This window comes from Elephantulus edwardii, unplaced genomic scaffold (genome assembly GCF_000299155.1).
Source record: "Elephantulus edwardii isolate Elephantulus edwardi_28Jun2011 unplaced genomic scaffold, EleEdw1.0 scaffold00006, whole genome shotgun sequence".
Lineage (NCBI taxonomy): Eukaryota > Metazoa > Chordata > Mammalia > Macroscelidea > Macroscelididae > Elephantulus > Elephantulus edwardii.
The window spans coordinates 637114-662830 of record NW_006399756.1 but is presented as its reverse complement, the minus strand read 5'-3'; the positions used below and the strand labels follow the sequence as shown (position 1 = coordinate 662830).

The 25717-nt window shown below is 53.2% G+C and overlaps 1 protein-coding gene across 1 annotated transcript in view; it reads right to left on the bottom strand.

Moving 5' to 3' along the window:
- TTC40 (tetratricopeptide repeat domain 40) overlaps positions 1-25717 on the bottom strand; it is an 86159-nt gene that overhangs the window by 46248 nt on the left and 14194 nt on the right. Inside the window, exons 8-27 of the mRNA XM_006880119.1 lie at positions 25021-25131; positions 19439-19538; positions 16639-16737; positions 15855-16045; positions 13987-14215; positions 13713-13833; positions 13331-13454; positions 12980-13110; positions 11988-12115; positions 10921-11054; positions 8076-8288; positions 7219-7381; positions 6081-6224; positions 5375-5482; positions 4687-4853; positions 3648-3779; positions 2897-3056; positions 2757-2759; positions 2263-2347; positions 741-879 (exon numbers count right to left, since the gene is read on the bottom strand). Coding sequence (XP_006880181.1) covers positions 741-879; positions 2263-2347; positions 2757-2759; positions 2897-3056; positions 3648-3779; positions 4687-4853; positions 5375-5482; positions 6081-6224; positions 7219-7381; positions 8076-8288; positions 10921-11054; positions 11988-12115; positions 12980-13110; positions 13331-13454; positions 13713-13833; positions 13987-14215; positions 15855-16045; positions 16639-16737; positions 19439-19538; positions 25021-25131 — 2682 coding nt within the window. The remainder of the gene's footprint in view (positions 1-740; positions 880-2262; positions 2348-2756; positions 2760-2896; positions 3057-3647; positions 3780-4686; positions 4854-5374; positions 5483-6080; positions 6225-7218; positions 7382-8075; positions 8289-10920; positions 11055-11987; positions 12116-12979; positions 13111-13330; positions 13455-13712; positions 13834-13986; positions 14216-15854; positions 16046-16638; positions 16738-19438; positions 19539-25020; positions 25132-25717) is intronic.

The following is a 25717-nucleotide window of genomic DNA, read 5'->3' as shown; positions in this document are numbered from 1 at the left end:
ACCTGTGCATGGGACAGCCTTCGTGTGTGAGTGTTCGCATACGTGCACATGCACTTATGAATGTCTGGTGGCTTAGTGATAAGGAGCTGTGTCACTAATCCAAAGGTATCTGGTCTGAATCCACCAGCTGCTCCATAGGAGAAAGATGGACATTCTCCTCCCATGTGATTTACAGCCTCCTAAAAGCTGCTGGAGGGTCAGCTGTGGATCAGTTCTGATTCGACAGTGCTTAACAACAGATCTATGTGTAAGTGTGTGTGAGCATGTCTGTGAGATTGACTGAGAGGATACACATCTGTTTGGGGTGCACAGGAGTGATCTTTTGGGGTTTGTTCTTATCCATATGAAAGTCTGAGAGAGTGCAGCTTCTGCCTCTCTGGAAGGAGCTGCTGGAGGGAGGCTCAGGGAAGGATGCTCTTGGAGTGGTGGGAGAGTTTGGCAAAGGGACTAGGGGAGGGGCCAAGGTAAGATGATCAAGGAGGGATGCTCACAGGTGTTTGTGGAGGGAGTTCACAGGAGAGACTCAGAGGGACACTGAGAGGGTGCTGGTGGAACGAGGCTCTCAGAAGCGTGCTCACAGATAGGGGGTTCATGGAGGGGGCTTTGTGGATAAGGTTTATGGAGGAGGTTTGGGGAGCTTGCAGATGGGAAGCTTGTAGAGGGGGGCTCATGAAAAGGGGTTTGCGGAGGGGGACTGGTAAGAGTTTGGGGGGCTTGTGGAGCAGTGCTGGGACACTCACAGGCGGTGAGGTGTCCGCGGCAGCATTTGCACGGCCTCATCCAGCACCTTTAGGCCACCCTCCCAGTCTCCATGGTCAGCATAGCTGTGGAACAGCAAGCCGTAGAGCGCTGCCCGCAGTGTGAGGTCATCCTCAGCCTCTAGAGGGGTACATTGAGGACAGGCATGGGAGTCTGCCACTGTTGTACCCAGCAGGAGCCCTTCTCTGACCCTCCCAGGGGCAGATCCCATGCCAGGAATGTCAGGTTCCAGGTGAGGCTGGGGGGCGCCTGGGAGGTGAGCCTCCCTTGCTGGAGCCAATGGGAATGTGGACCTCACGGTCCCACAGGCAGCCTTGTCCTCCTGGGTCATGTAGCACATGCTCTGTCCCCAGCAGACAGGCTGTGTCAAGACCTTTGTAGAGATGACCTGGCAAGCATTTACATGTCCATGAGTGACACTCAAAGCTGTCACCCTGCGAGCTGTGTGACTGACCAGGGGCTCAGCATGCCCAGCAGTCCCGGGTCAGTGTGTCCTTGTGTTACCGTGTACCCTGTCCTGACAGGACAGGAGTGTCCATGTCCCACTGACAGGCATCCTCTCTGAGATCTGGTGCCAAGGTCTCCCCGACTGTGAGTGTTCGTAGGGCCTTTGTGACCTGGAAGACGCATGTTCTTGCGCTGAGTGTGGCTCTGTGATGGGTGCATGTTTACAAAGATCTGTAAACAAAGTCGACCACATCCACCTGTACTTTTCTTTTGAGTCAGGATTTCAATGCTAAGACTCCGGTCCAGTGGCTTCTCTCAAGTCTACCCCCCGTTGGTGGAGCAGAGTGTAAACGTGACAGCCCTGTCCTGGGAGTGTGAGAACTGAAGTAATGTCCTCAAGGCTCTGCCTTCACATGTCTACCTGTGCACACTTCCGGTCTCCAAATATCCACCTATGTGTACCTCCTATCTCCACAGTCTACCTGTGTACACGTCCTCTTTCCATATGTCCACCTATGTGCAAGTCCTGTCTCCACAGCCCACTCGTGTGCACCTTCTATCTCCTCAGTCCACCTGTGTGCATTTTCTCTGTCCATATGTCCACTTATGTGCATGTCCTGTCCACCCGTGTGCACTTCCTGTCTCCACATAATCCACCCTTGTGCACTTCCTGTGCCTTCAACCCCTTGTTTGCATTTTCTGTCTCCACATGTCCACTCAGTGCACTTCCTGTCTCCACATACTCACTTGGTGCACTTCCTGTCTCCACAGTTCATGGTCCTTAGCCAGCAGAAACCCCCTTTTCCTGTAGATCAGGACACACCTTCTACCACATAGTTCACTGTCCTGCACACTCAGTGCTTTCTGCTTTTCTGGCAGGTGTAAACCAGCTTTGAGGCTCTGGTCTCTCTGGCCTGCCTTCATCAAGGGCAGAAGGTGAGTTTAGGGGCTGAAGGTAACTCTATGTGGATACTTGGGAATGAAATGGGAGAGCTGGCTGCTGTCACTGTATAAGGGCGACAGTGGGGGCGGGGGATCAGGACAGGGCCCACCAACCGGGGAGAAGATTCCCTTCAGTCATCTCTCCACTTTGGAAGTCTGATGTTGGCCACTGGTGCAGGAGCAGCAGCTTTCCTTGCTCCTGGAACAAGACGGCACAGACGGCATAGTGACACATGTTAAACATCTGCCTACAGAGATGGCAACTATGTTTCTGGCATTTCTACAGAGAGGCTGGGGCTCTGTTCTAAGAGTGTGGGGAGAATCTCACCAGGGCAAGTGCACGCACAGACACGTGCCCGTGGACGCTCACACGTGTACATGCCTGTGAACGTGCATGTTGACATGCACACGCAGGTGCACGTGGGGGGGTGCTCCCACTGAACTTGAGCAAGTTCAGAGTCTTCACATAGAAAGTTGAGACTTGAGCGAGCTCGACATGGGGACCTCCCTTCATAATACCCAGTCACACTAGCCCCCCATGCTAAGCCCCCCATCTTACATGCTAGCTCCCAATGGCCCACTATCCCCTCCCAATACTAGTCCCCCACCTGCTGGCCCCTCCATCACTGACTCCACCAGCCCTGCTGTCCCTCCTCCCCATTCCTGCCCACTGTCGGCCCCACTGTCCCCTTCCGTCCATCCTCAGCCTTCGTCTGGGCAGCTGCTGGCCAGGGCCCCAAGGTTCTACCTTCTTGGCTTCAGTCCTGTTGATGATGTCTATGATTCTGCGGACAGCGTTCTTCACCTTCTTCCGGTTGACCGCGGAGGACAGCAAGGGTGAGCAAGCGTTCCAGTAGTGCCTGGCAGCCAGCATGACCAGGGCACCACTCCCAGCAAGGCCTCCAAAGCTAGCACGGGGTGTGGGCCGCTCAGAGTCTGGGCAGCCGCACCGTCGACTACCCTCTGACAACAGCGCTTGGCTCCTGCTTGAGAGCAAGCTCCTCTCTGCTAGAGGAAAAGCTGTCGGCCCTTGTGACAGGCATGGGGGTCCCTCGCTGAGGATGATGGGGGTCCCCTCTGAGAAGGGTGAGGATCTATCTCTGAGGGCATGGAAAGTCCCTCTCTAAAGATTATGGGGTCCCTCTTGAGGAGCACGATGGATTCTTCTCTGAGGATTACAAGGTCTTTCACTCTCTGAGGAGTAGAGGGGTCTTCTCTCAAGAACATGGGGTCCCTCTGAGGAGTATGGGGGTTCCTCTGAGGCTCACGGGGGATTCTCTGAGATGCATGAAGTCTTCTCTCAAGAACATGGGGTCCCTCTCTGAGGAAGGGGGTGTTCCTGTGACCATGATGTGGGGGGGTGTCAGGGCCTAAAAGTCTCCAGCTGGTCTGCATTGTGTGGAGACTCTACGTTCGCCATCATCAAGGACAGTCCCTAGAGCACCGTCACTCTGCAGAAGCAGAGTCCACTGCATGGCCTCTGTGACCACAGCCCGTACCTCGCACTCTTGATGAAGGCTTTCGCTGCCGTCAGTCGTAGCTGCTTCTGCCCCTTCAGGCTTCTCATAATGCACTTGCCCTGGATGCAGGCAGCTATGCTTAGCATTTCTGCCACCAAGTGGGCCTCTGGCCTGGGAAGAGGGATGCGGTCAGCGCCAGAGGGGCTAGTGAGAAATGAGGCATGGTCTTTCAGCTTGGAGGTTGCAGTGCTGTCCCCCGGGGTCAACCTTGGTGACAGCCCTGCGACAAAGCAGCAGCCATGTCCAGCCCTGGCCCCGAGGCCGGCCTGTGCTGACCACTGTCGTCCAGGGACTGGGGCATCTTGGATGTAGCCTGGGTGAGTTTACCAGCATGTGGAATAGCTGATCCTCTAGTGGGATCTAGAGGCATTAAGTCTCACAGGAGGAATCTGTCCGTCTTCCTCCTTTGGAGCCATGGAGGGTTCTGAACTGCTTGCCTTTGGGTTAACAGTGCAACGCATTACCCACTAGGCCAGCAGAGCTCACAAAGTCAGTACATTCAGGAAGTACTCACAGCAGGCTGGGGTTGCTTGGGGTGCTCTTCTCCACTGAGAATGGCTTTGCTCTTACCCCTCAGGAGATGCTATCATGACAATGACTCTGATAAAGCTCCGGGCAGCAGTTTCTGCTCAAAAGCCTTAAAGTCATGCTGACTTGCTCCCATTCACAGACCCCTAAGTCAGGAGTGGCATCCACTTCCTAAATAACATGCCTCTGGAAACTCTAGAAACTTTGATCAATGTCAATAGTTGTAGAGGGCTTCAGGCCTTTTGTTCATTGGGTCGCTATGAGTCGTGCTCGACTCGAAGGCAATCAACAACATTCTTGACAGGAGGAGACTCTCCTTACAGTAGGAATCACTTTTCAAAAGCCCACATTCAACTCTACAATCGTGATGGTGTCAGGTGTTAAGAGCTCCCACTCCACCCTGCACTTGGTGGGCCTGCTGCTAGGCTGGGTCCCTTGGGGCCGGGGCGGGGGTTCCAGAACCTGCTGCTCTGCCCAGGGGCTCCCTTACGGTGCAGAGATCTTGAGATACTGGATGCCCATCTGGATGGCCTTCTGTGCACACTGCATGGTGAGGTCGTGGTCGTGGGCTGCATAGGCAAAGTGGGTCAGCCGGGTGAGGGTCTGCAGCTCCACCAATGGGTCTGTCCACTCACACTTGGAAGCCATTTTCACCACCTTCCAGCAGCAGAAGAGAGAACACAGCTGCAGTGTGGACTTCCAAGTCCTTGCATCTCAGGGTGAATGTGCCTTGAGCATGAGCCCTGGTCACTGTGGCCCTGGACGTGTCCACAATCATGAGAGACGACTGTGAGCCCACGCTACCCCCAACATATGCCCTGGTCTCTGTGACCCTGGATATATCCACACTCACAAGAGATGAATGTGAGCTCACACTATCCCCAACAGGTGCCCTGGTCACTGTGGTCCTGGACATGTCCCCATGCTCATGAGAGAAAACTGTGCGTCCATGCTACTCTAAGCAGGCCAACTGGTAACTGTCACTTAGGGTGTGTCCTGGGAATGGAGACAGCAGGTACCAGTGGAGACAAGCAGGAGGCCTTGGGGTTCCTCCTGAGTCCTCCTGGGATTGTGCTGAATTCTAGGGGTCGCCTGCTTGGTACTATTACCTTGATCAGGACTTCTGGGACTCAGCTTCTGAATCACGTGTGAGGGGGTTCAGTCCGGGTGGCACTCACCTGTGCCGGGGAGGGCACGGTGAACTCTGTGAGGCCCAGTCCATTGCAAGAGTACAGCTCCAGCGCCACAAGCACCTTCGTCTCCAAGTTGATTTGCTCATTCACACTCTGGGGCAGGCAAAGTCCACTCAGCATAGCTCAGCATGGACACGAGTTCCCAGTGGGTTGGTAACTCGGCAGCAAAGAGGCCACATTCGCAGGTTAAATGTTGGGCCACTACAGAAGCGTTTGTGTCTGTGTGCTGTCCAGTGAGCACAGAGGCGAGCCCCCTCCCTTCCTCTCTGGAACCACAGCCCTAGCTTCTCAGGCAGGGGCAGCTGTCTGGCAGCCCGAGGCTCAGGTGGCCTTGACTTTGCTGGATCAGAGGTACATCATACCTGACCCCATCTCTCCCTTCCCTCCAGTGGCCACATGCAGGGCCCTGCAACAGCCACAAGAGGGAGCTGCGGGCGAGACGGCTCACCACAGCCTGAACTCTGAGTGACAAGTGTGTCCCACCAAGGGGACAAGGAGAGGAGGGGACAGCAGGGGCCTCTTGTCCTGCCTCCCACGGTGCCTGAGAGGCCAGCTTGAAGTAAAACAGGCCAGAGTGTCCTTGAGGGAACGGAAGCCCTTTAGGGTCAAATACTCTTTCCTCCTCACTATTACCTCTTAAAGCAGAAACGGGGCCCCACCACACAAAGCCCCAGGTCAGTCTCACACACACCTGCTCGTCCAGCCGGACGCTGGCCTGCTGCTGCACCAGCTGCTTGGCCTTTACCCAGGTGGCGATGAGCTGCTGGCGAATGCTGGTGGGCACTACATGCTCGATGTCGCTCCCGCTGGTCAGGTTCAGGGCGAAGTCACAGATCTGCAGGGGTGCATGTCCAGCACAACAGCTCAGCCCAGAGATCATGTCTCCCAGACTTGGGGAGCACTGGAGGTAAGCCAGTGCCCATCAGCCCTTTCCTCTCCTGCACTGTCCCTCTGCCCCCAAGCTGTCACCATGCCTGTGGGCCTCGGTCACCCCAGGGAACACAGAGGAAACTGAGGCAAGAGTGAGCAGTGCAGGAGGAGCTGTTGGTCATGTTGGGGGGCAACAAACCCTGGGGATCCAGGTCCCCCTCTCCCCGCCAGCTGTGCCCCACACCAGCTGTTCTACCCTTCTTCCTCCCCTTGGGACTCTTGATGTCCCTTCCAGTGAGCCTGGCTCCCCCCAGGACCACCCCACAAAGTCTCTTCCCTCCTAAGACAAGGAATCCATGAGGTGGTCTGAGTCTGCAAACCCAGCACTTAACACACCCAAGTGGCCACCCCTGTGCCCAGCACACAGTGCCCGCCCACAGCCCACACACAGAAGGCCCAGTGCCCAGGGGCAAACTGCAAGCATGGTGGCCCAGCAGCATCCCTTCTTGGCCATTGCCTGCCACCCCATTCCCGTTCTGTGCCTCAATGCCCAAGGTGCTCAGTTTCTCTCTCTCATCCGTGGAGCTGGGTGACTGGGCACTGCCCTCCTGGGGGCTCCCTGGCTCCCCTGGTCAGCTCTAGACTAGTCAAGGCATGCACATCTCTTCTGGTTTGCTGATGGCTTTTAGATTTGAAATGGGTGGTGGGTAAGCATATTCTTTTTCAACTTGTGCAGACCACAGTGGCCCCACAGCAGACCCACCCCCAATACTCCTGCAGGAGAGTATGCACACTATCCCTCTGGGCGGCCAAGCTGGTATTTACAGCAGCTGGAATTGAATCACCAGCCCCCAAGACTGTCCCCTTCAGCACAGACCTGGCCCCAGTAGGAGGACCTGCCCCAGGAGGGACCCCAGCATGCCCCGGTGTCACACAGGGCGGTGCTGGTTGCCGCCCACCTCCACCGCCGTGCGGATCTCTGAGGTGGCGCTGGCATCCAGTGCCATGTGCAACGGGTTCCCGCGCGCCAGACGCCGGTTCTTCTCCGATGTCTGGGGGATCCAGGTGAGAATCAGGCCTCGAGCCAGTGTGTTACACACCATCGCCAGGGTCACCAAGTCCCTGGAAAAGAGAGAGGTACAGTGTGGAGGGGGGCCCAGGGTCCACTTGGTGGCCAACTAGGTGTGCACTGTGAGAGGCCACTCAGGTCACTGGTGGGAGGAGCTGTCCTCAGGCCCCATGGGGACAGTCACATCATCACATGGGGTCACTGAGACACTGAGATGGAGCCGAGAGGCAGTAGGCCCTCCCACCGTGCCTTTCATGGGGCTGAGCCTTTCTGTCCAGGGGCCCCTGTGGTACATAGTGCCACTGCTTCACAGGGCCTGGTGGGGCCAGAATGGAAGGCTCAGCAATGGCCAAATGGAACAACAACAATGGTGACCTGCTTCTCACTGGACTGCAGTGACACCACAGTGGCCCAGATGGCCCCTTAGCGTCCAGCAGTGAGTCCTTATGCAGTCTTCATCCTGAGCAAGACGTTATCCCAGGAAAGGCCACTGCCCCTCCTCCCGTGGGAGTGAGAAGGGCTGGAGCATCCCCAAAATGCCTGTTGGACATGGACTGCAGCCTCATGCCCACTGAGACATGTGAGGCCCGCTGGGACAGGTGAGGCCCGCTGGGACAGGTGAGGCCCGCTGGGACAGGTGAGGCCCGCTGGGACAGGTGTGGCCTGCATTGGCGCTCCGCACACAGGGACGCCATCCCACCGCCCCAGGCCGGTCTACTACCCGTGGCCACTCTGTGGCCCACCCACCCATTGTGGCCAGTGGCCCTGAGAATGTTGAGGAGCGTGTAGAGCGGGTCGACGAGTTCGCGCTGGCGGCCAGCAGTGATGAGGTGGTGGTTGTGGTTGAGCACGAAGACTGCCGCATTCTGCACGATCCAGGCCTCCTGCAGCTCCTGCCCGATCTCCGCGGCACGCAGCCAGCTGTTCATGGCGTACTGTGATAGGCTCTCGATCCAAGTGCTGTCCACGGACCGTCCAGTCAGCAAAGGAGGCAGGGGTCGCCGCTCTGAGGACAGGCCCCTTGGCCCAGGTGGCCAGCTCCTGCTCTCAGCTCACAGCCAGTCCCCGACACCTTGTTCCCCCTCACTCTCAGTACCCCCCTGTCAACTGGGTCTGCCCTCACCCAGCATCCACATTTCCAGCCCCCATCACACCCAGCACCTCCATAATCAGCCCGTCACACCCAGCCACCTCCATATGCAGCCCCTAACACATTCCACTTCCTTCAGACTCCACCCCCATCACTCCCAGACCCTATAACACCCAGACTCCATCACATTCAACCCCTATCATACTCAATCCCATCACACTCAGACCCCACTAACACCCAGACCCCATCACACTCAGACCCCACTAACACCCAGACCCCATCACACTCAGACCCCATCACACTCAGACCCCACTAACACCCAGACCCCATCACACCCAGATCCCATAACATCCAGAACCCATCACATTCAACCCCCATCACAACCAGCCCCCATCAAACTCAGTTCCCATTACACCCAGACCCCTTCACACACAGTCCCACCACATCCAGTCTTCCTACTTTCAGTGGTCCCATATCTAGTCCCCTATACCTAGTCCACCCAGTCCCTCCTCCTAGTGCTTCCTGACCTAGTGCTCCCACACCCAGTGTTCCTACACTCAGGCCTTCCAAACTCAGTCCTCTCACACCCAATCACCCCACATCCAGTCCCCTCCACATTCAGCCCTCCCAAACACAGAACTTTCACATCCAGTCCCACAATCAATCTTCCCACTCAATCCTCCCAAACTCAATAAGACCACACAATCAATCCTTCCTACACCCAGTCCTCCCCCCACAGTTCTCCCCCATCCAGTCCTCCTGCCCTCAATCCTCCCACATCCAGTCCTCCCCCATCCAGTCCTCCTGCCCTCAGTCCTCCCACATCCAGTCCTCCTCTCATATCTCCCCCATCCAGTCCTCCTCTCATATCTCCCCCATCCAGTCCTCCTGCCCTCGGTCCTCCCATACCCAGTCCCCCTACACTTACTCCTCCTACACTCAATCCTCTCCCACCCAAGCATCCCCAAAGTTAGTGCTCCCTACTCTCAGTCCTCCCACACACAGTACCTCCTTCACTGTCCCCCAGCCTGCCACATCCAGTGCCCCCCAAACTTAAGTCTCTCTGTCACACTTGGTCTCCTCCACACCAGTCCCTCTCACTCCAGCTCCAGCCCTCACCTAGTTCCTCCCCACCGACTACACCAACACCCAGTCCTCCTTCACATACATTTCCCTACACCTAGTCCCCTGAACACCCAGCCCATCACTCAGCACCCTATGTCCACACTCCACACCTAGGACCACAGCAACAGGGGAGTGGGAGTAGTGGGTCTATGTCTACACAGGGGCTCAGAGAGCCTGTGACTAGAGGATCTTGTCCACCTGGGTTGTTGGGAGCTCATAAGTGGGGTTCTTATTTAACTGGGGTTTTCAGGGGTGTGAGAATAAGGGTCTTGTGTTTCAGGAGGAAAGGGGCATGTGAGTGGGGGGAGGGTCTCATCTACATGAGGGGTTGGAGACATGGACATTGGGGGTCTTGTCTATTTAGGGTACTGGGGCACGTAAAAGGGGTACATGAGTGGAGATCTTATCTATGTAGCAGGTTGAAACACTTGAGTGGAATGTCCTGTCTTCCTAGGGAGTGGTCAGAGATGAATGAGTTGGGGTCTCATCTACCTGGGGTGTCTGAGACATGTGAGTGGAAGTCTTGTCCACCTGTGTGTAAGGGGCATGTGAATGGGGATCTTATGTAGGGGGCTTAGAGGGGTCTCAACCACCTTGAGGTCAGGGGCATATTAGTAGGAGTCTAGTCCATCTGGGGTGTTGGGGACATGAGTGAGGGTCTCATTTACATTAGGAGTTGGGGCACGTGAATGGGGGCCTCACCCACCTGAGGGTCAGGAGCATGTGAGTGGGAGGTCTGGTCTTTCTGGAAGTCTTGATATCACAATGTCTGTTCATATGGACACTTTTATACACATTTTAGACTCAAGGGTTCACAAGCACTGTTGGTACTCCTGGCCATCATGATGGTGGCACTCCAGTGCCTGTCACCCAAAAAGTCCTGGAGAAACTGCTCCTGGCACCTGCCACACAGGGTCACTGTGAGTGCTGGGTCAGCCTGGACATCCCCCTGATTGCAAGCGTCTTATCTGAACTTTCCGCCAGTCCATCCTCCAGGCCCCACTCTCAATGACGATGCGAATACAAGATCATCCAGAGGCTAAACTGACAAACTCTTAAAGGAAAGACAAGTCGTGCTCCTGGACATGATGACAAACGTGATGGCCAGGACACAAGGCTGAGTACTGGCAGCCTGCGAGCTGATGCCAGCTGTCACAAGAGCAAGGCCTATCAGCTGATGTCACCTGTCACAAGGGCCATACCTGTCAACTGATGTCACCTGTTCCAACAGACACACCTGTTAGCTGATGTCCATGGCCAGCTGGGGTAGGCGGCTCCCCTGCACACTGGAGCCAGTGCACCCAGCCTGTCCTGAGACAGGAGGACCTAGCTTGGCCCTGGGCACCATCTGAGGCTGGACACAGTGGAGAGCCCTACCTGTAGGTGATCCACTCTGAATTCTCCTCTGGAGCTTCGGGCATGTAGCCGGCCGGGTGCTGGCTCAAGTCCTCAGGGGGGACAGGGTGGTCATTGAGCTGGACCCCTTCAGACCAAAGGAAGTGGACTGTGGCCTGTAATGTGAGTGCAGTGGGAATGTCACCTGCTGCCTTCCCCTCAATGCCTCTTTACTCAGACCAGGAGGTGAGGATACCTGGCAGCCACAGAGCTGAGGAAGGCATGGTGGTCAAGTCAAGCAACATCATGCTGGGTTCTTCACCCACCGTACACTCTTCTCAGCATGGGTTCTTTCAAAAGCAGCTAGTCCCTATCCTGCCCCTAGAATTAGCCACCACCGGTCACATCATCAGATGGCCAGACGAGAAAGCCTACAGCTCTAACAGCCTCTGCCCCCTAGACACAGGGGAGGGATGCCCCGGAGGTGGGTCCCCATCCGCCAGGTACAGGTGAGGGATGCCCTGGAGCTGCATCAGTGGGACAGAGGTCCACAGAGCAGCCCGTGTTGTCTGTGCCCTCACCAACTGCCCCCTACACCACAGACAACCCTCCACGGGAGGCCCCGTGCAGTTCTGACTCACTGCCCAGAGGACACTTGGACATAAGGAGTGGAATGTGGCTACAAGTGCACATGAGCAAAGATGAGAAGACCACACAGACAGGAGCCATGGACAGAGAGGAGGAACAGGTGTGAGTGGTGGACTAGGAAGATACAGAGAGAAGAAGGGTAGACTGAGACCAAGCATTTGGATGTGTGATGTGGATTGGGCCAATATATGGACATCAACAGTGGACTGGAGGACACAGATGTGCACAGAGGATGGTGGGGACACTGGGACTTGAGAGGCTGACAAGGAATACACTTTCATTGTGACCAGCAGACCTAAGGATGTCACCCAGTGGACAGGGAGGACACACAAAACATGACCAGAATACTGGGAGGACACTCAGACCTTAGCAACGAGCTGGAAGTACAGACAGACGCAAAGAGGAGACACTCAGCATGACAGGAGACCAAAAGGACACTCAGTGACCACGCCTGCACGTACCTCAGCATTGATGAAGCCCACCTCAGCGAACTGGCGCAGCAGGTCAGGGGCTTCCTGCCGATGCAGCGTGAGCTCTGCCTGAAGCCCACTTAAGTGTCCGGTGCTGTCCTGCCCTCGTCTCTTCCTCCCTGAGGGACACAGCACTGTATCCACCAAGGGGCAGCGTCCCTCTGTGAGAAGTTTCCCTGGTCCACATAGGCCTGGCCCTGGGGGTGGGGCCACTCCTGCAGGGGGAGGGCTGGCCGGTCCTCCACCACCAGCTTAGGAACTGCCTACATTCTCCTGGCTCGGCTACCTATCCACCAGGCCACATGCCCTGGGGACCTTCACCTTGACCTATGCCCTTTCATGGGCCATCTCCAAGCCCTTTAGTCCCTGCCCATCACCTGGACCAGAGTCACCTGGCCGCATTCTGAGCTGGACCAGTGTGTGCTTCGTCCTGAGCCTGCCCTGACCCCTTTGCCGGGAAGTCCATTTGTGGGGAGCAGGGAGTGGGGGCTTCCCCACACCAATGGACCAGTCACTCTCTGATGCCTCCCTGCAGACTTTTCCCTCCTGGCACAGGCAGGGGCCAGGCAGGGGGTCCAAGCCCCACCTGGAGTTGGCTCACTCCATGTGGACATCCAGGGTCCCTGTCCTATCCGGGGTCTGGACTGAGGATGATGGAAGTGACACAGTGCGGTAAGCACACAGCAGACATGAACTGGCCACAGCAACAATCCAAGTGTCAATATGGTTATCACCAAGGACACTCACTGTTGCAGCTGTACATGCAGCTGGAAGCACCATGTCACCTTGATGATCCCTGCATTAGAGGGTCTACTGGCCTTCCTGCTGACTCCAGGACCAGTCCGCATGCCCCTGCAAACCTGGCACAGACCTGAGGAGCCTGGATGGCTGGTGTGAGTCCAGGTCCTGTCTGGTCCTCCTTGCCTTCCTGTCCCTAAAAAGGGGGCTGCCGAATTTATGGGGTGTCTGCTCACCACGTGAACCTCGCTTGGCCCTGGATGGCTTCTTCACCTTCACATTGTCATACAGCAGGCAGAACCGGCTGGCTGCCCGGCACACATCCCACACGCCTTGCTTGCGGGACACTTTGGCTAACTCGGCCCAGATCTGTATCCTGTGGGCCAGAGACGCAGGGAGGAGAGACACAGTTATGGCAGGTGGACTGAGGAATGTCTGCTCAGGGCTTCCCGGGAAAGGCCATGGCTGGTTCTGACCTTGAACAGATGGACTCCCCCTGTGGGCTGCTGGGGGTACCCACCTGCTTGGTATGGGTGGCATGGCTCCCTGTTGGGTGCCCGGGTGCACAGGCACCCAGCAGGGGCGGGCAGACGCACCTTTCTTTGTCATTTTCATTTCCCAAGCGTCGTAAATGTCCGGCCGCTTTGTCCACACTGATGATGAAGTGGCGAGCTTTGGCAAAGAGGTAGGAGAACCGGCTCTTGCTCTTTCCCGTGGAGACTGAGAGGCAGAGAGAGACGCACACGGTGAGCCTCTGCCTGGGACTTGCAGCAACAACTCCATGGCCAGCAGAGGCCATGTGAACCTGAGGGCTGACGGAAGCCTCCTGGATTTGTGTGGGCTAGCGGGGGCCACAGCAGCTGCAGGGCTCCACCAGCCACTCTCGAAGAGGCTTCCGCCTGGCCACACAGGGCACTCCCCGGATGCCATCTGCACACTAGTGGAGACAGCCTGATGGCTGGTGTGCTGGATGCTCACCTTTGGCCTGGTTCTCACTGTCCAGAACGATCTGGAAGGCATCAGGTGCCAAAGCCAGGCCAGCAGTGACCAGGAGGGCACGCTTCTTCCGGACACTGTCCTTGGGCATGGCCTTCTTGGCCTGCAGGGAAGAAGACAGGTGAGGAGCCAAGGGAAGCTGCCTCCCGAGTTTCTGGAATCAGGTGTGTAGGTCCTCATACCCCTGACCAAGGCACAGTATGGACAGGCCCCTGAGCAGACGCTGCTTTCTGCTCTGAGCACTGTTTCCCCAGACCTGCTCGATGGCCATGATGGCTTTGTCCTCCGCGCGATGAGGGGACTGGTAGAGCATGGTACACAGCTGCAGGCGGTTGGAAGCCATCCTGAGTGTGTCCTGGTAGAGACCTAGGCTGTCCAGGTGCCTGGCCTTCTCCAGATGCTGCAGGGCAGGCTCCAGGCAGTCCTTGTCCTCCTCGATGTGCGCTAGCTCCATGTGCACTTGGCAGCGCAGCAGCACCATGAGGCTGTGGGCACAGGTGTGTGGATGGCATAGGTGTGGGTGACACAGGTGTGGGTGACACAGGTGTGGACAGCACAGGTGTGTGGATGGCATAGGTGTGGGTGACACAGGTATGGGTGACACAGGTGTGGACAGCATAGGTGTGTGGATGGCACAGGTGTGGGTGACACAGGTGTGGGTGACACAGGTGTGGACAGCACAGGTGTGTGGATGGCACAGGTGTGGATGGCACAGGTGTGGACAGCACAGGTGTAGAGGTGACAAGCATGCATGGCCAAGGGTGAGGAGAGCAGGGGAGGGTACCCTTATGCCCCCTCCACACCCTGAACCATGCCTGCCTCCACCCTGTGGTGTATGAGTTATGCCCACCTGGCAAGGGTCATGCTTCTCCCTGCCTTGTAACAGGAAGCAGAGCCACACAGACAACAGAGACCACGTACTCAGGCATTGCAGCCACAGGGCTATGGGGGCTGGGTGCAGGGCAGCCATCAGAAGGTATATTCAGTCCCACCCATGTGCAGATGCTGGCACATATGCTGATATAGACACAGACATAGGCACAGGTGTGGTGTAAACAAGTGTAGTCATAAGTGTAAACATAGGTGTAGGTGCAAATGCAGATGTGGGTATGGACACAAGTTGAGTGTATTTAGGAACAAGTGTAGGTATAGGGGTACATGATAGAGCTCTGGTGGCCTAGTGGCAAGAAGCTGCACTGTAATCTCAAAGGCAAATGGTTCAAGGCCACTAGCTGCTCTGTGGGAGAAGGATGGGCAATCTCCTTCTGTGCAAATAACTGCCTCTGAAAGCCCACTGGAGGGTCAGCACTGCCTCAACGGTACATAATAACAACAACAGTACAAATGCAGGTGCAGGTATAGGTGTAGACGTAGACATAGGTGTACACGTAGATATAGGTGTAGATGTAGGTATAGGTGTTGACGTGGGTATAGGTGTACATGCAGGGGTAGACATAGGTATAGGTGTTGACATAGGTATAGGTGTACACATAGGTATAGGTGTCCACGTAGGTATAGGTGTAGACGTAGACATAGGTGTAGACATAGGTATAGGTGTAGATGTAGGTGCACACATGGCTGTAAGCACAGGTTTAGACACAGACAACAGGAAGTGGGCCTGAGAGCACCACCTGTTTGTATTCCTCAGTACATGTCTCTAGATCCTGCCATGGTGTTGAGCCAGGTGTGCAGGTCAGTGAGGGTAGAAGATTCAGACAGAAGGGTGTGTGGGGAGAGCTGTGCATTCTTGTTGGACAGTGTCCACCTGCTCATCACAGCAGAAGGATCTGTGTCCAGCTGTGGTCACCCCTGTGCAGAGTGGAGTAGAACTGAGGAGGGCTGGAGTTGGAGTGGGTCAGATACTTGGCTTCCCACAGCCTCTTCCAGACCATGTCCTTTCCTGGCCCCTGAAGACCAGGCCCAGCCTACAGGTGCTCCATGACACCTGGGCCGAGGCCCAGCTAGCCCTCACAGCACTGGTCTTGGCACTGATCCTCTGCACTCACATGGATCTTTCTGCTTGCACCCCTTTTTAGAAAATGCCTTTAATTTTGTACTTCTCTATAATTTCAAAGGGTTCTCCCATAGCCTTCAGCCTCCCAGGGGGATGTGGTGGTGGGTTACCTGTCCATCTTTTCCAGGACCGCCGCAATGCTGGTCAGCGTCTTCCATAGGTGGTGACGCAGGTTATGCTGGAGCAGAGGTAGGCAGGCATTCCACTGTGTGGTGCACACCACCTGCACCAGCTGGGGGTCACCCAGGTGTACAGCACGCTGCAGTACCATGTCCAACCTCTGGATGATGTTCAGCTGAGCCTGCAAACAACACGGTGTCCTCTGTGACCTCTGGGAGCACTCAGGGTGCCAGGCAGAGCAGGGTACCCCTGGGCACATAGTTAGGACCAGACATGGGCCAGGAGACTCTCAGTAGCACAGAACTTTAAACCTCCTGTCCTGAGTCTGTCTTCAAAATGCTCATGGAGGCTCATTTAGAAATAAGCAGCTGGCTCATAGACCCTGGCCTGTTTCAGCGAACACCTGGCTTCTGAGAATTGATTTCTCAGCCGACACCTGTCTACACCGCTTACTGGGCAGTGTGTCCACGGCCCGGACAAGCTCCTTCACTTGGTGCTCAGAGTGCTCTCTGTGGGGTTCTCCAAGGCTTTACAGCTGTCATGGCAACCACGTGGGATAGAGACCATTCCGATCCCCTTATGTTCCATTGTGCCACTTCTCATGGGGAGCTGGGGCACAGGACCACCCTTTATCTCAATACCCAGCAGGCTGCTGCCAGTACTCCTGAGCCAGGTGCAAACCCACCTGTCGGCCACTTGGGGCCTGCGAGCACTGCTGGGGGTGCCTCCCTGCCGCCTCTCTCCCCACCTGCCCACCCTGAGTGAGTGCCTCACCTCCACGGCCACGCGGATGTAGGCTTTAATCTTACTTTCAAGTTTGAAAGCTTCAAATTCACACTCCAGGCATTCTATTTCAATCAGCTTCCCAGGATCCTGGAGGTGGTGAGGGACAGTGAATGCATGGAGGTTTTCAGTGAAACAACTACACTCATTCATGAATCTTAAAGCCCCCTCTTAGGACACCACCAACGTGCTGGGCAGAAATCCAGCACACACCATCCTCAGAGGACACGAGACACACGGGAACAAAGAGATGCTTCAGAAGGAGGACAAACATGCCAGGATTCAGAGGAAAATACTTCTTTCTCAGCAGTTTGCACCTACCAGCTGCTCGATGGGAGAAAGGCAGGCAGTTTCCTTCTACAGAGATTTATGGCCTCTGACACCTGACAGACGGTGACCATGGACTATAACCAACTCCATGGTAGTAGGTTAGGGTTTGGTTAACAGAGGGGAGCAGACAGCTAGCTTCAGTGGACTTTGCAATTCCGAACCTTCAACCACCTGAAGACATGTCGCTGCTTGTTTAAGGCAATGTCTGCCGTCACCTGGTCACTACACAGCTGGTGGCATGGCTGCAGGATGGCTGAGTCTCGGCTGCAGCATGGGGGCTTGGCCAGCAGGGCCGCAATGCCTGGGTGCCAGCCTGCCTCTGGCTGCGTGTCCTACCTGCTCCAACACATGGCCACCAGAGCCACGTCCTGTTGAAGTTCTTGATCCTACTTTAACAAGCATGATATGCTCCAGGGACGGGTCTCCAGATAACATGTCCAAGTATGTGGGGCACTCTGCAAGCAGGCCCTGAAGGAGCATCCCGGCTGGCCCTCTTCCCAGACAGATGTGTTTGTTCTGGCCGTCTGTGGTGTATTCGCTATTCTTCACCCAGGCACCATGCACAGCCAAGATCATGAAGGTGATGCGGCATCAGGCAGTGCTTCCATCTCCTGGACCCACGGTCACGGAGTTTGAGCAGGCTCAGTGGCACTTAGCAACAACAGCAATAACAGTGAGTGAGAGCTGCAGTTCCCTGCATCCTCACCAGCACTTGGCATGGTCAGTCTTCCTTTTAGCCATGCTAATGGGTACATAACAAGTGCTGGCTGTGTGGTGCATGATGTACTGAGTACCAACTGAGGGCTCCACAGTCTGAATTCGCCAACCCCTCTGCAGGAGACAGGTGGCTTCTCCTGTGAAGATTCACAACCGTGGCCCAGGGGAGGCTCACTGAGCAGGAGCTGACCTGACGGCGGTGGATTTGGTTCAGGTTTGGTAGCAGGTGTGGCGCCGGCCTGAGTGCCTTCAGGAAGCATGTTCTCACCGACTGATGGCGCTCAGCACCTTCTCACATGCTTACGTCACTAGTGAAATGTCTGTTCAAAATGACACTGAATTTTTAAAAGTACATGTCTTGTACTATTTAAAGAATTATTGATTTTGACTTGTTGCTGTTGTTGTTAGGTGACATCAAGTCAGCCATGACTCAGAGTAACTATGAGAAATGGATCGACACCTTGCCCCACCATGCCCTATCCTCACCATCTCTCCTAACCTCAAACCCAAAGTCGTGGTCACTGGTCAATCTATAAGGAGCACCAGGATATGCTGACCCTGTGACCATGACAGGAAAGAGACGCATGGAGGACCTTTCTTCCTTTAAATGCCCCTCTAATTTTCCCAGTGTGACATCTTTTCCCAAGGACATGTCCCCCCTGACAACATGTCCAAAGTGAGCTCAAGGGTCATCATCTCATCTCTGAGGGACACCCTGTTTGCACTTCCTCAATGTTTGCTTGTTCTGGAGGCATCCATGACCTATCCAGTCCTGGTCCTCGACACCACAATCCAAATGCTTGAGTTCTTCTGTTACCCTATTCACTAGCATTTCCTCATGAATACGAGGGAAGTGAAACGATCATGGCTTGGAGCAGGGGCATCTTGCTCTTTCAAATGACTCCCTTGCTCTTCAGCACCTTGCCGAGGTCCTTGACAGCAGATTTTCCCACCGTAACATATCTTTTAATTTCTTGACTGCAACTGCCTGTGTGAGTATGGATCCACATACAATGAAGTCATGGACAGCTTTGACCTTTTCTCCATCCATCATGTTGTTGCCTGTTGGCCCAGTTGTGTGGACTCTTGTATCCATGATGTTGAAGTGTAACCCATATTGAAGGTTGTAAAGAAGTTCTTTGCATAGATATTCAGTTGTTGTGTTGTTGTTGTTGAGTACCATCAAGTCAGAACCAAGCCATAGCTGGCCTTCCAGCAGCAGGTTTTCAGAGGCAGTTAATCCCATGGGAGGAGATTGTCCATCCTTCTCCCGCAGAGCAGCTGGTGGATTTGAACCACGTGGCTTCAGGAGTGCCTCTAGATTCTTATCACGAGGCCACTAGAGCTCCCCAAGATGTTCAATACAGCATTCAAAGATATAATACTATACTTAATAAATAATACTATGTTTAGTAATAAAATGAAAATAAATAATATACATACAACATAAACAAAAGTTGTAAGATGAGATTTCAATGTCCAGGAGGGCCTGGGAGAGTGAGTTTATGGCTGTTCACATCGTGTAGCATTAAGATGACTTTGCAAGCACCCGGGAAGATTAGCAGGCCAGAAGGACAGGGCACGAGGCAAAACCACCAAGCACGGTGCCTCCACTGCATAGAACACACCAAGGACACTGGCAGGAATTCCCACCAACATGTGTTTGGGATCTTTGGTGATAGTCTACACATTGTTTCAGAGTCCCACTGCACCAGGTATACCTGCTGTAGGTGCCAGGACTTACTGTCTTCTCCATTCTTTTCAAGTCTAAAATACACCCAGAAGCAATCTCCTCAAACTTCAGGGTCAATGAGAGTCGAGCCAGTTCAAACAGCAGAAGGACCCTGGAAGAACAGACACCAGTCGCCAGCCATTTAGTGTGACAGGGAAGATGGTATGGTGGGACGTGTGAGCAAGGGGCAGGGGACATGGAGCTGTACGGGAGAGAGAAGTACATAACAGCAGAGGGGTGAGGACCTGACGGACAGGCTCTCCACTGCCAGGAGGGAAGGAGGGCCATGGGGCGGGAGGTCTGCTGTACTTGGTGCTTGACAGCCTTCCTGATTCTCCACCCTCTGTCTTGGGTACTGCTGATGGACTCCAAGGGAGTCAGAGACAGGACTGTATCCACTGGGAAAACAGTTTGTTTCTCTTGTCTGCAGGTCAGACGTGGGTGAAGGCCGCTGGAGGGCATGTGGAGCCAGGACTCCAAGGGGGCACGTGGCCTGCCCTGCTCTCGAATGAGGCCCACCCCGCAGTGCAGGGAGGCCGCACACATCTTCTGACTGAACTCTGCCTCCTCCATCTAGTGGCACTGGTGCTCCCATTTCTAGTTGGCACAGAAGCTTGCAACCACTGAAAGCCGAGGCAGAGAAAATCACATGCCCACATTACGCTAAACACCTGTAAATCAGGACCCTCGTGCCACACGTGAGGTGGCAGGTATGGGATGTAGTCAGGGCCACGGTACTGGCTTCACAGACCTAAGTGGAGAATTGAGTGCAGAGAACTTGGGGGCCATCGTGGCTGGACCACAGACTGAGTGGGAGAGCCACACAGGAAGATGGCAGGTGGGTGCGTGGGCCGGTAGCTGGGTGATCATAGCAAATGAGGCAGGGACATCCCCAGGGCTTCTTGTGCCACCAGAGCTCCCTCAGTTTTCCTGCTAACATGGCCTTTTCTCCTGAGGAGCCTATGGTGGATTTGAACTCCCACAGAGGCACAGCTCCCTGCGCCACCAGAGCGCTCCTCTCACCCCCACTCATGCCACTGAGTTAGAACGCACTCATAACTGACCCTCAGTTACGAAAAACTGGGTTAAGAAAAGTGAGTTTTCAGAGGGTGTGAATGACATGGGAGGACAATGACCATCCTTCGCCATGGACATCAGGTGGGTTTAAACCACGTGTCTTTGGAATGTCAGTGCAGCTTCTTAGAGGTTGTCAAATTTAATAAAAAAATAAATACCTAATTAATAGTCAGCCTACAAAAAACCTACTTCAACTACAAAGACATAAATAAGTTAAAAGTTAAATGATGGGATAAAGATATGATAACAGAAGGGGAAGGAAGCTGGAGTGGCCGTGTTCACCTGACTGCAGTTCATCCCAGGAAGGCCAGGCTGGTCTAATTTAACCCACAGACCGCTGTCACTCTTGTTGATGTTAGGTGCTGGCAAGTTGACTACAATTCCTAGCAACCCTCTGAAGCACTCATGCACTGCCTGGACCTGTGTGTCCTCTCTCTCCAGCTCTGGTGCACCTGAGCCCGCTCTAGCCGTCACTGTGCTGGTCCAGCTTGTGAAGGGTCTGTCCTCTCCTTTGCCGACCCTCCACCTTTCCAAGTATGATGTCCTTCTCCATGGACTGGCTTCTCCAAACAACATGTCCAGAGTATGTGTGATGGACTTACAAGACCCTTGCCTCTAAGGAGAGTCCTGGTTACATTTTCTGTAAGACTTATTTGTTAATTCTTTTGGCAGTCCATGGGATATTCAATACCCTTCTCCAACACCACAATGCTAAGGCTTTGATTTTTCTGTCATCTCTATTGTCCAGCTTTCATATACATAGCAAGTAATTAAAAAGACTATGGCTTGAATCAGGTGCACCTTAATCTTTAATCTGACATCATTGCTCCTGAGCATTGACAGTGCCTTTCCCCAATACAACATGTCTTTTGATTTCTTGACCACTGGCAGCAAGGGATTGTGGATCTAAGCAATCATTGGAAACTCCAATCTTTTCTCCATCTCAGGATTTTCCAGTTGGACCATTGGTAAGGATTTTTGCATTCTTGTTGCTGATGTGTAGCCCATACTAAAGGCTTTTGATCTTCAGTAAGTACTTCAAGTCCCCTGCCTTTTCAGCACTCAAGATTGTGTTATCTCCATAACATGGGTGGTTGATGTATCTTCCTCCAATCTTGATGACATACTCTTTCTTCTTCATACAGTCCAGATGCTCAAAATATTTGCTCAGCAGACATATTGAACGGGTATGGAGAAAAGATGCAACCTGCATGGATGAACACCTTTTCTGATTTAAACAGTGTGGTACAGCCTTGTTCTGTATACGACTTGAACCAAGGATAGGCTCCGCATGAGCAATGAAACTCTATGGGAGTCCCGTTCTTCTCACTGTTACCCATAATTCATCCTGATCTACAGAGCCAAATGTCCTTGCATAATCAATAGGACACGGACAGACATGCTTCTGGTAGTCTCTGCCTTCAGCCAAGATCCGTCTGACATCAGCAACGGAACCTCTTGTCCCATGGCCTTTTATGAATCCAGCTTGAATTTCTGGCAGTTTCCTTCAATGTACTTGTAGTATTTTTAAATACCTTTCAGCAAGATTTTATTTGCATGTGATAATAATTACATTAGTTGGATGATTTCCACATTCTGTTAGCTCATTCGTCTTGAGAGTGGAACAACAATAGATCTCTTGCAGTCAGTTAACCAGGTAAATGTCTTTCAAACTTCTTTACATAGAATAGTGAGCACATCCAGGGCAGACTCTGCTTGTTGAAACATGTCAGTTACTATCCTATCAGTTGCCGGGGCCCGAGTTTTCTCTGACGCCTTCAGTGCAGCTTGGGCTTTCCTCTTCATTACTCTTGGCACCTGGTCATATCCTAACCCCTGGCGTGGCTCCGTGTCAATCAGTTCTTCCTGGTCTGTGTATTTCTTCCATCTTCTTTTCATGCTTCATACATCACTCAAGATTTTTATTCTAGAATCCTTTAGTATTGTAACTCAGTGCTTGAATTTGTTCTTCAGTTCTTGCAGTTTGAGTATGTTCTTCCCTTTTGACTTTCTTGCTCCAGCTGTTTGCACATTTTACTGTACTTTGTCTTCTCGAGCTGCCTAGGACCCTTCTGTTCATCTCTTAACTTAGCTCTCCTTTCATTTTGGCTGCTTTTTGTTCCAGTGCAGGTGTTAGATTCCTCTGACATCCACTGACTTTTTCCTTCCCTTCCTGTCTTTGAAGTGCTCTTCTGTTTTCTTCTCAAGTGCCATCCTATACATTGTCTAATCTTCAGTCATTAGTGTTCAACAGATTAAGTCTATTCTTGAGGTGGCTTTTAAATTCAGGTGGGGTAAATTCAGGGTCATATTTTGGCTTTCATGGCCTTGTTTTCATTTTCTTCACTAACGTCATATGAGTCCTGTTGGTCATTTCCACAGCTGACCACTGGCCTTCCTTGCCTCAGATACTGAGCTTTCCCACCTACGCTTTCTATAGATGCAGTCACTTTGATTCCTGTGTATTCCATCAGGCAAGGCCCAGGTATACAGCCAACTTAAAGGCATTTTTAACAGTATTTGCAGTTAATAAATCAGTAGGAATTGACTCAATGAGAGCGGGCTTGTGTTTTGAGCTCCACTGGTGGAGTCCAGGGAATTTTGCTGCTAGGCCAAAGGCCTGACCTCTGAACCCACAGGCCCTTCACTGAAAACAGGTGGGCAGTCTCGGCCCGGGAGCCTTGGCAATCCCGACAGTCAGCAATGAGGCAGGTCTGGCTTGAGGGCAGTGAGTCTGAGTAAAAAATTTGATCACCTGATGACCTGGCTTTGATGACCTGGCTTCACTTCTGTCGCCTAGGTCATTGTGTTCCAATTATCAGTCCTTTTCCTTTGCTTCCAACTTTTGCATTCTAGTCACCAATTCTTATTAAAGCATCTGGAGTGCATATTCAGCCAACTTCAGACCGCGGAGGGAAAAGCCCACCTCACTGCTGTCTAGTCTGAAAGAACTAGCTGGCTGTCCGGTGAGGTTTTGGAAGCCGTAAATAGTGTGGGAGGAGACCACTTCTGAGGGGCAGCTGGGGGACTGGAACCATCAGCCCTTGGGTTCACTGTGCAACTTTCTACCTGCTAGGCCACCAGAGCCCCACAGATAGCAGAAGCTGTTGGAAATCTACTTTTTCCTCTTTGCTTTTGTAGTTGGTGGTATATTTGAATAGTGGTATATTAGGCTACGTTGGCCTAGTAGACAGAAAGTTATGCTACCAAGCCCAAGGTGGGTAATTTTAATCTGCAGCTCTCAGGCCTGGTTCAAACTGTTTTTCTGTCAAACATTTTTCTAGGTGGTATAACACTGTCTGTCCACTTGCGGTACAGAGGTAACTTGTGGTGGCTGTGATGCTAAACTCTGTGACACTGATGTGTCAAATGTGACAATGGTTACCCATGGTGGACAGTGTTAGGTGGAGTTTCCCAATTAAAACAAACTTGGAAGCAGGAGTGGCATCCACTTCCGAAATGGCTTGCCTCCAGAAACTCTATGAACAGTGCTCAGGCCTTTCATTCACAGGATCGCTATGAGTCATCTACGACTCGACAGCACCTAACAACAACAACATATTAGCAAGTCTTCCCGGCATGTGGATGTGTGTCACCAGTGACTGACAGGGAAGCTGGATGTGGCCACGTTGTTGTTGCCCACGGTGGGGCTGGTTCTGACTCAGCTGCCTCCCTTCACATCCGTACACTTGAAGTCAGGAAAAACATGAGCATTCTTTTTAAAGATGTAGACAGTAGGGGATTGTATACCAATGAAAGAATTTTTCTTTTACTTTTCAAAGAGAGGAGCGAACTGGGGGTGGGGAGGGGTGGGCAGGGAGAAAAGTGCAACAATTAATGAATAGAAATAAAAAAAAATCTCTGTAAACGTTCATTAAAATTAATTTAAAAAATTAATCATAAAAAAGAGATGTAGACAGTAAATTCTAGCCCACAAATCTGCATACTTTAAAAGCAATACAAGAGCTTTAAAAGCAAAGGCAATACCATAGAAACCTGTGTGTCTGCACCTTCCTTCCTGGCACAGACTGAGGACCAGTCTCTCACGTTTATAGCAGTGAAGTCCCAGCCCAGGAGTAACTTGCTTCTAACCAACGGAAGGCCTTGATTTTTAAGCCAGTGGAAGACCTCTGTGTTCTAGGCAACCGAGAGCTTAATTTTCCAGCCACTGCAAAGTGTCCACATTCCAGGCAGGGGAAGGCTTTCTGTTATAGCAATTGAAGGCTCTCCCTTGGGCCGTGTGTCCTCATGGATTCTCTTCCTATCATCTTTGCTGGTTTTGTCAAGCCAGCTGTGACTGGAGACTAGAGATTACCCAATAAGCAAAGCAAACACAGACCAGTAGTAAGAAACTGCACTTCACTCCCAAAGGCACACAGTTCGAATCCACCAGCTGCTCTGCGGGAGACAGATAGGCAGTCTCCTCCCATGTGATTTACAGTCTCAGAAAGACACTTCACAGACCTTTCCAAGGACTAGGTGGGTGGACTAGGTGGGTGTGACACGGGTGTACTCACTTTTCTTCCCTGGCCGACGGTGAGTGCTGGTGGCTGTACTGACCTAGGAGCTTATAGATGCCCTGCAGAACGGTACCCACATTCTCCAGAGAGTCGTTTCTCCTCAGCTTTCTAGAATTAATTCAAACACAATAACCAAAACTCTAGTTAGACTTATACAAGTTATTTTAAAAGAAACTCTAATTGTTTAAGAGTCTTGCTCTCAGCAGACAGAGTGGCCAACACAAAGCCCTTGTCACTCCCTCCCTGAAGTGGGGCGTAGGTGATACTCTGTTTCTCTCCCCTCCTGCTCTCCCCACTGATGGCCTTTCCTCCTACACCACTGACAATGGCAAATGGAAACCGAGCACAAGCCCTGCTGCGCACTGGCCCTTCCCACCAGGCCAGTCAGGGGCAGCGTGGCCACCTGCACAGCCCCCCTCAGAAACACAGATGTGCCCGCCTCAGCTCCTACTCTCACCAGCCTCTGCCTCCCTGACTCACTCGTACCTTCATGACACTCACTCACTCCTGCTCTCCTCAGACAGACCTGTGTCCTCCTCACACCCACACCGTGTTCTCACACTCACTCCGTGTTCTCACACCCACACCGTGTCCTCACACCCACACCATGTACTCACACCGTGTTCTCACACCCACACCGTGTCCTCACACCCACACCATGTCCTCACACTCACACCATGTACTCACACCGTGT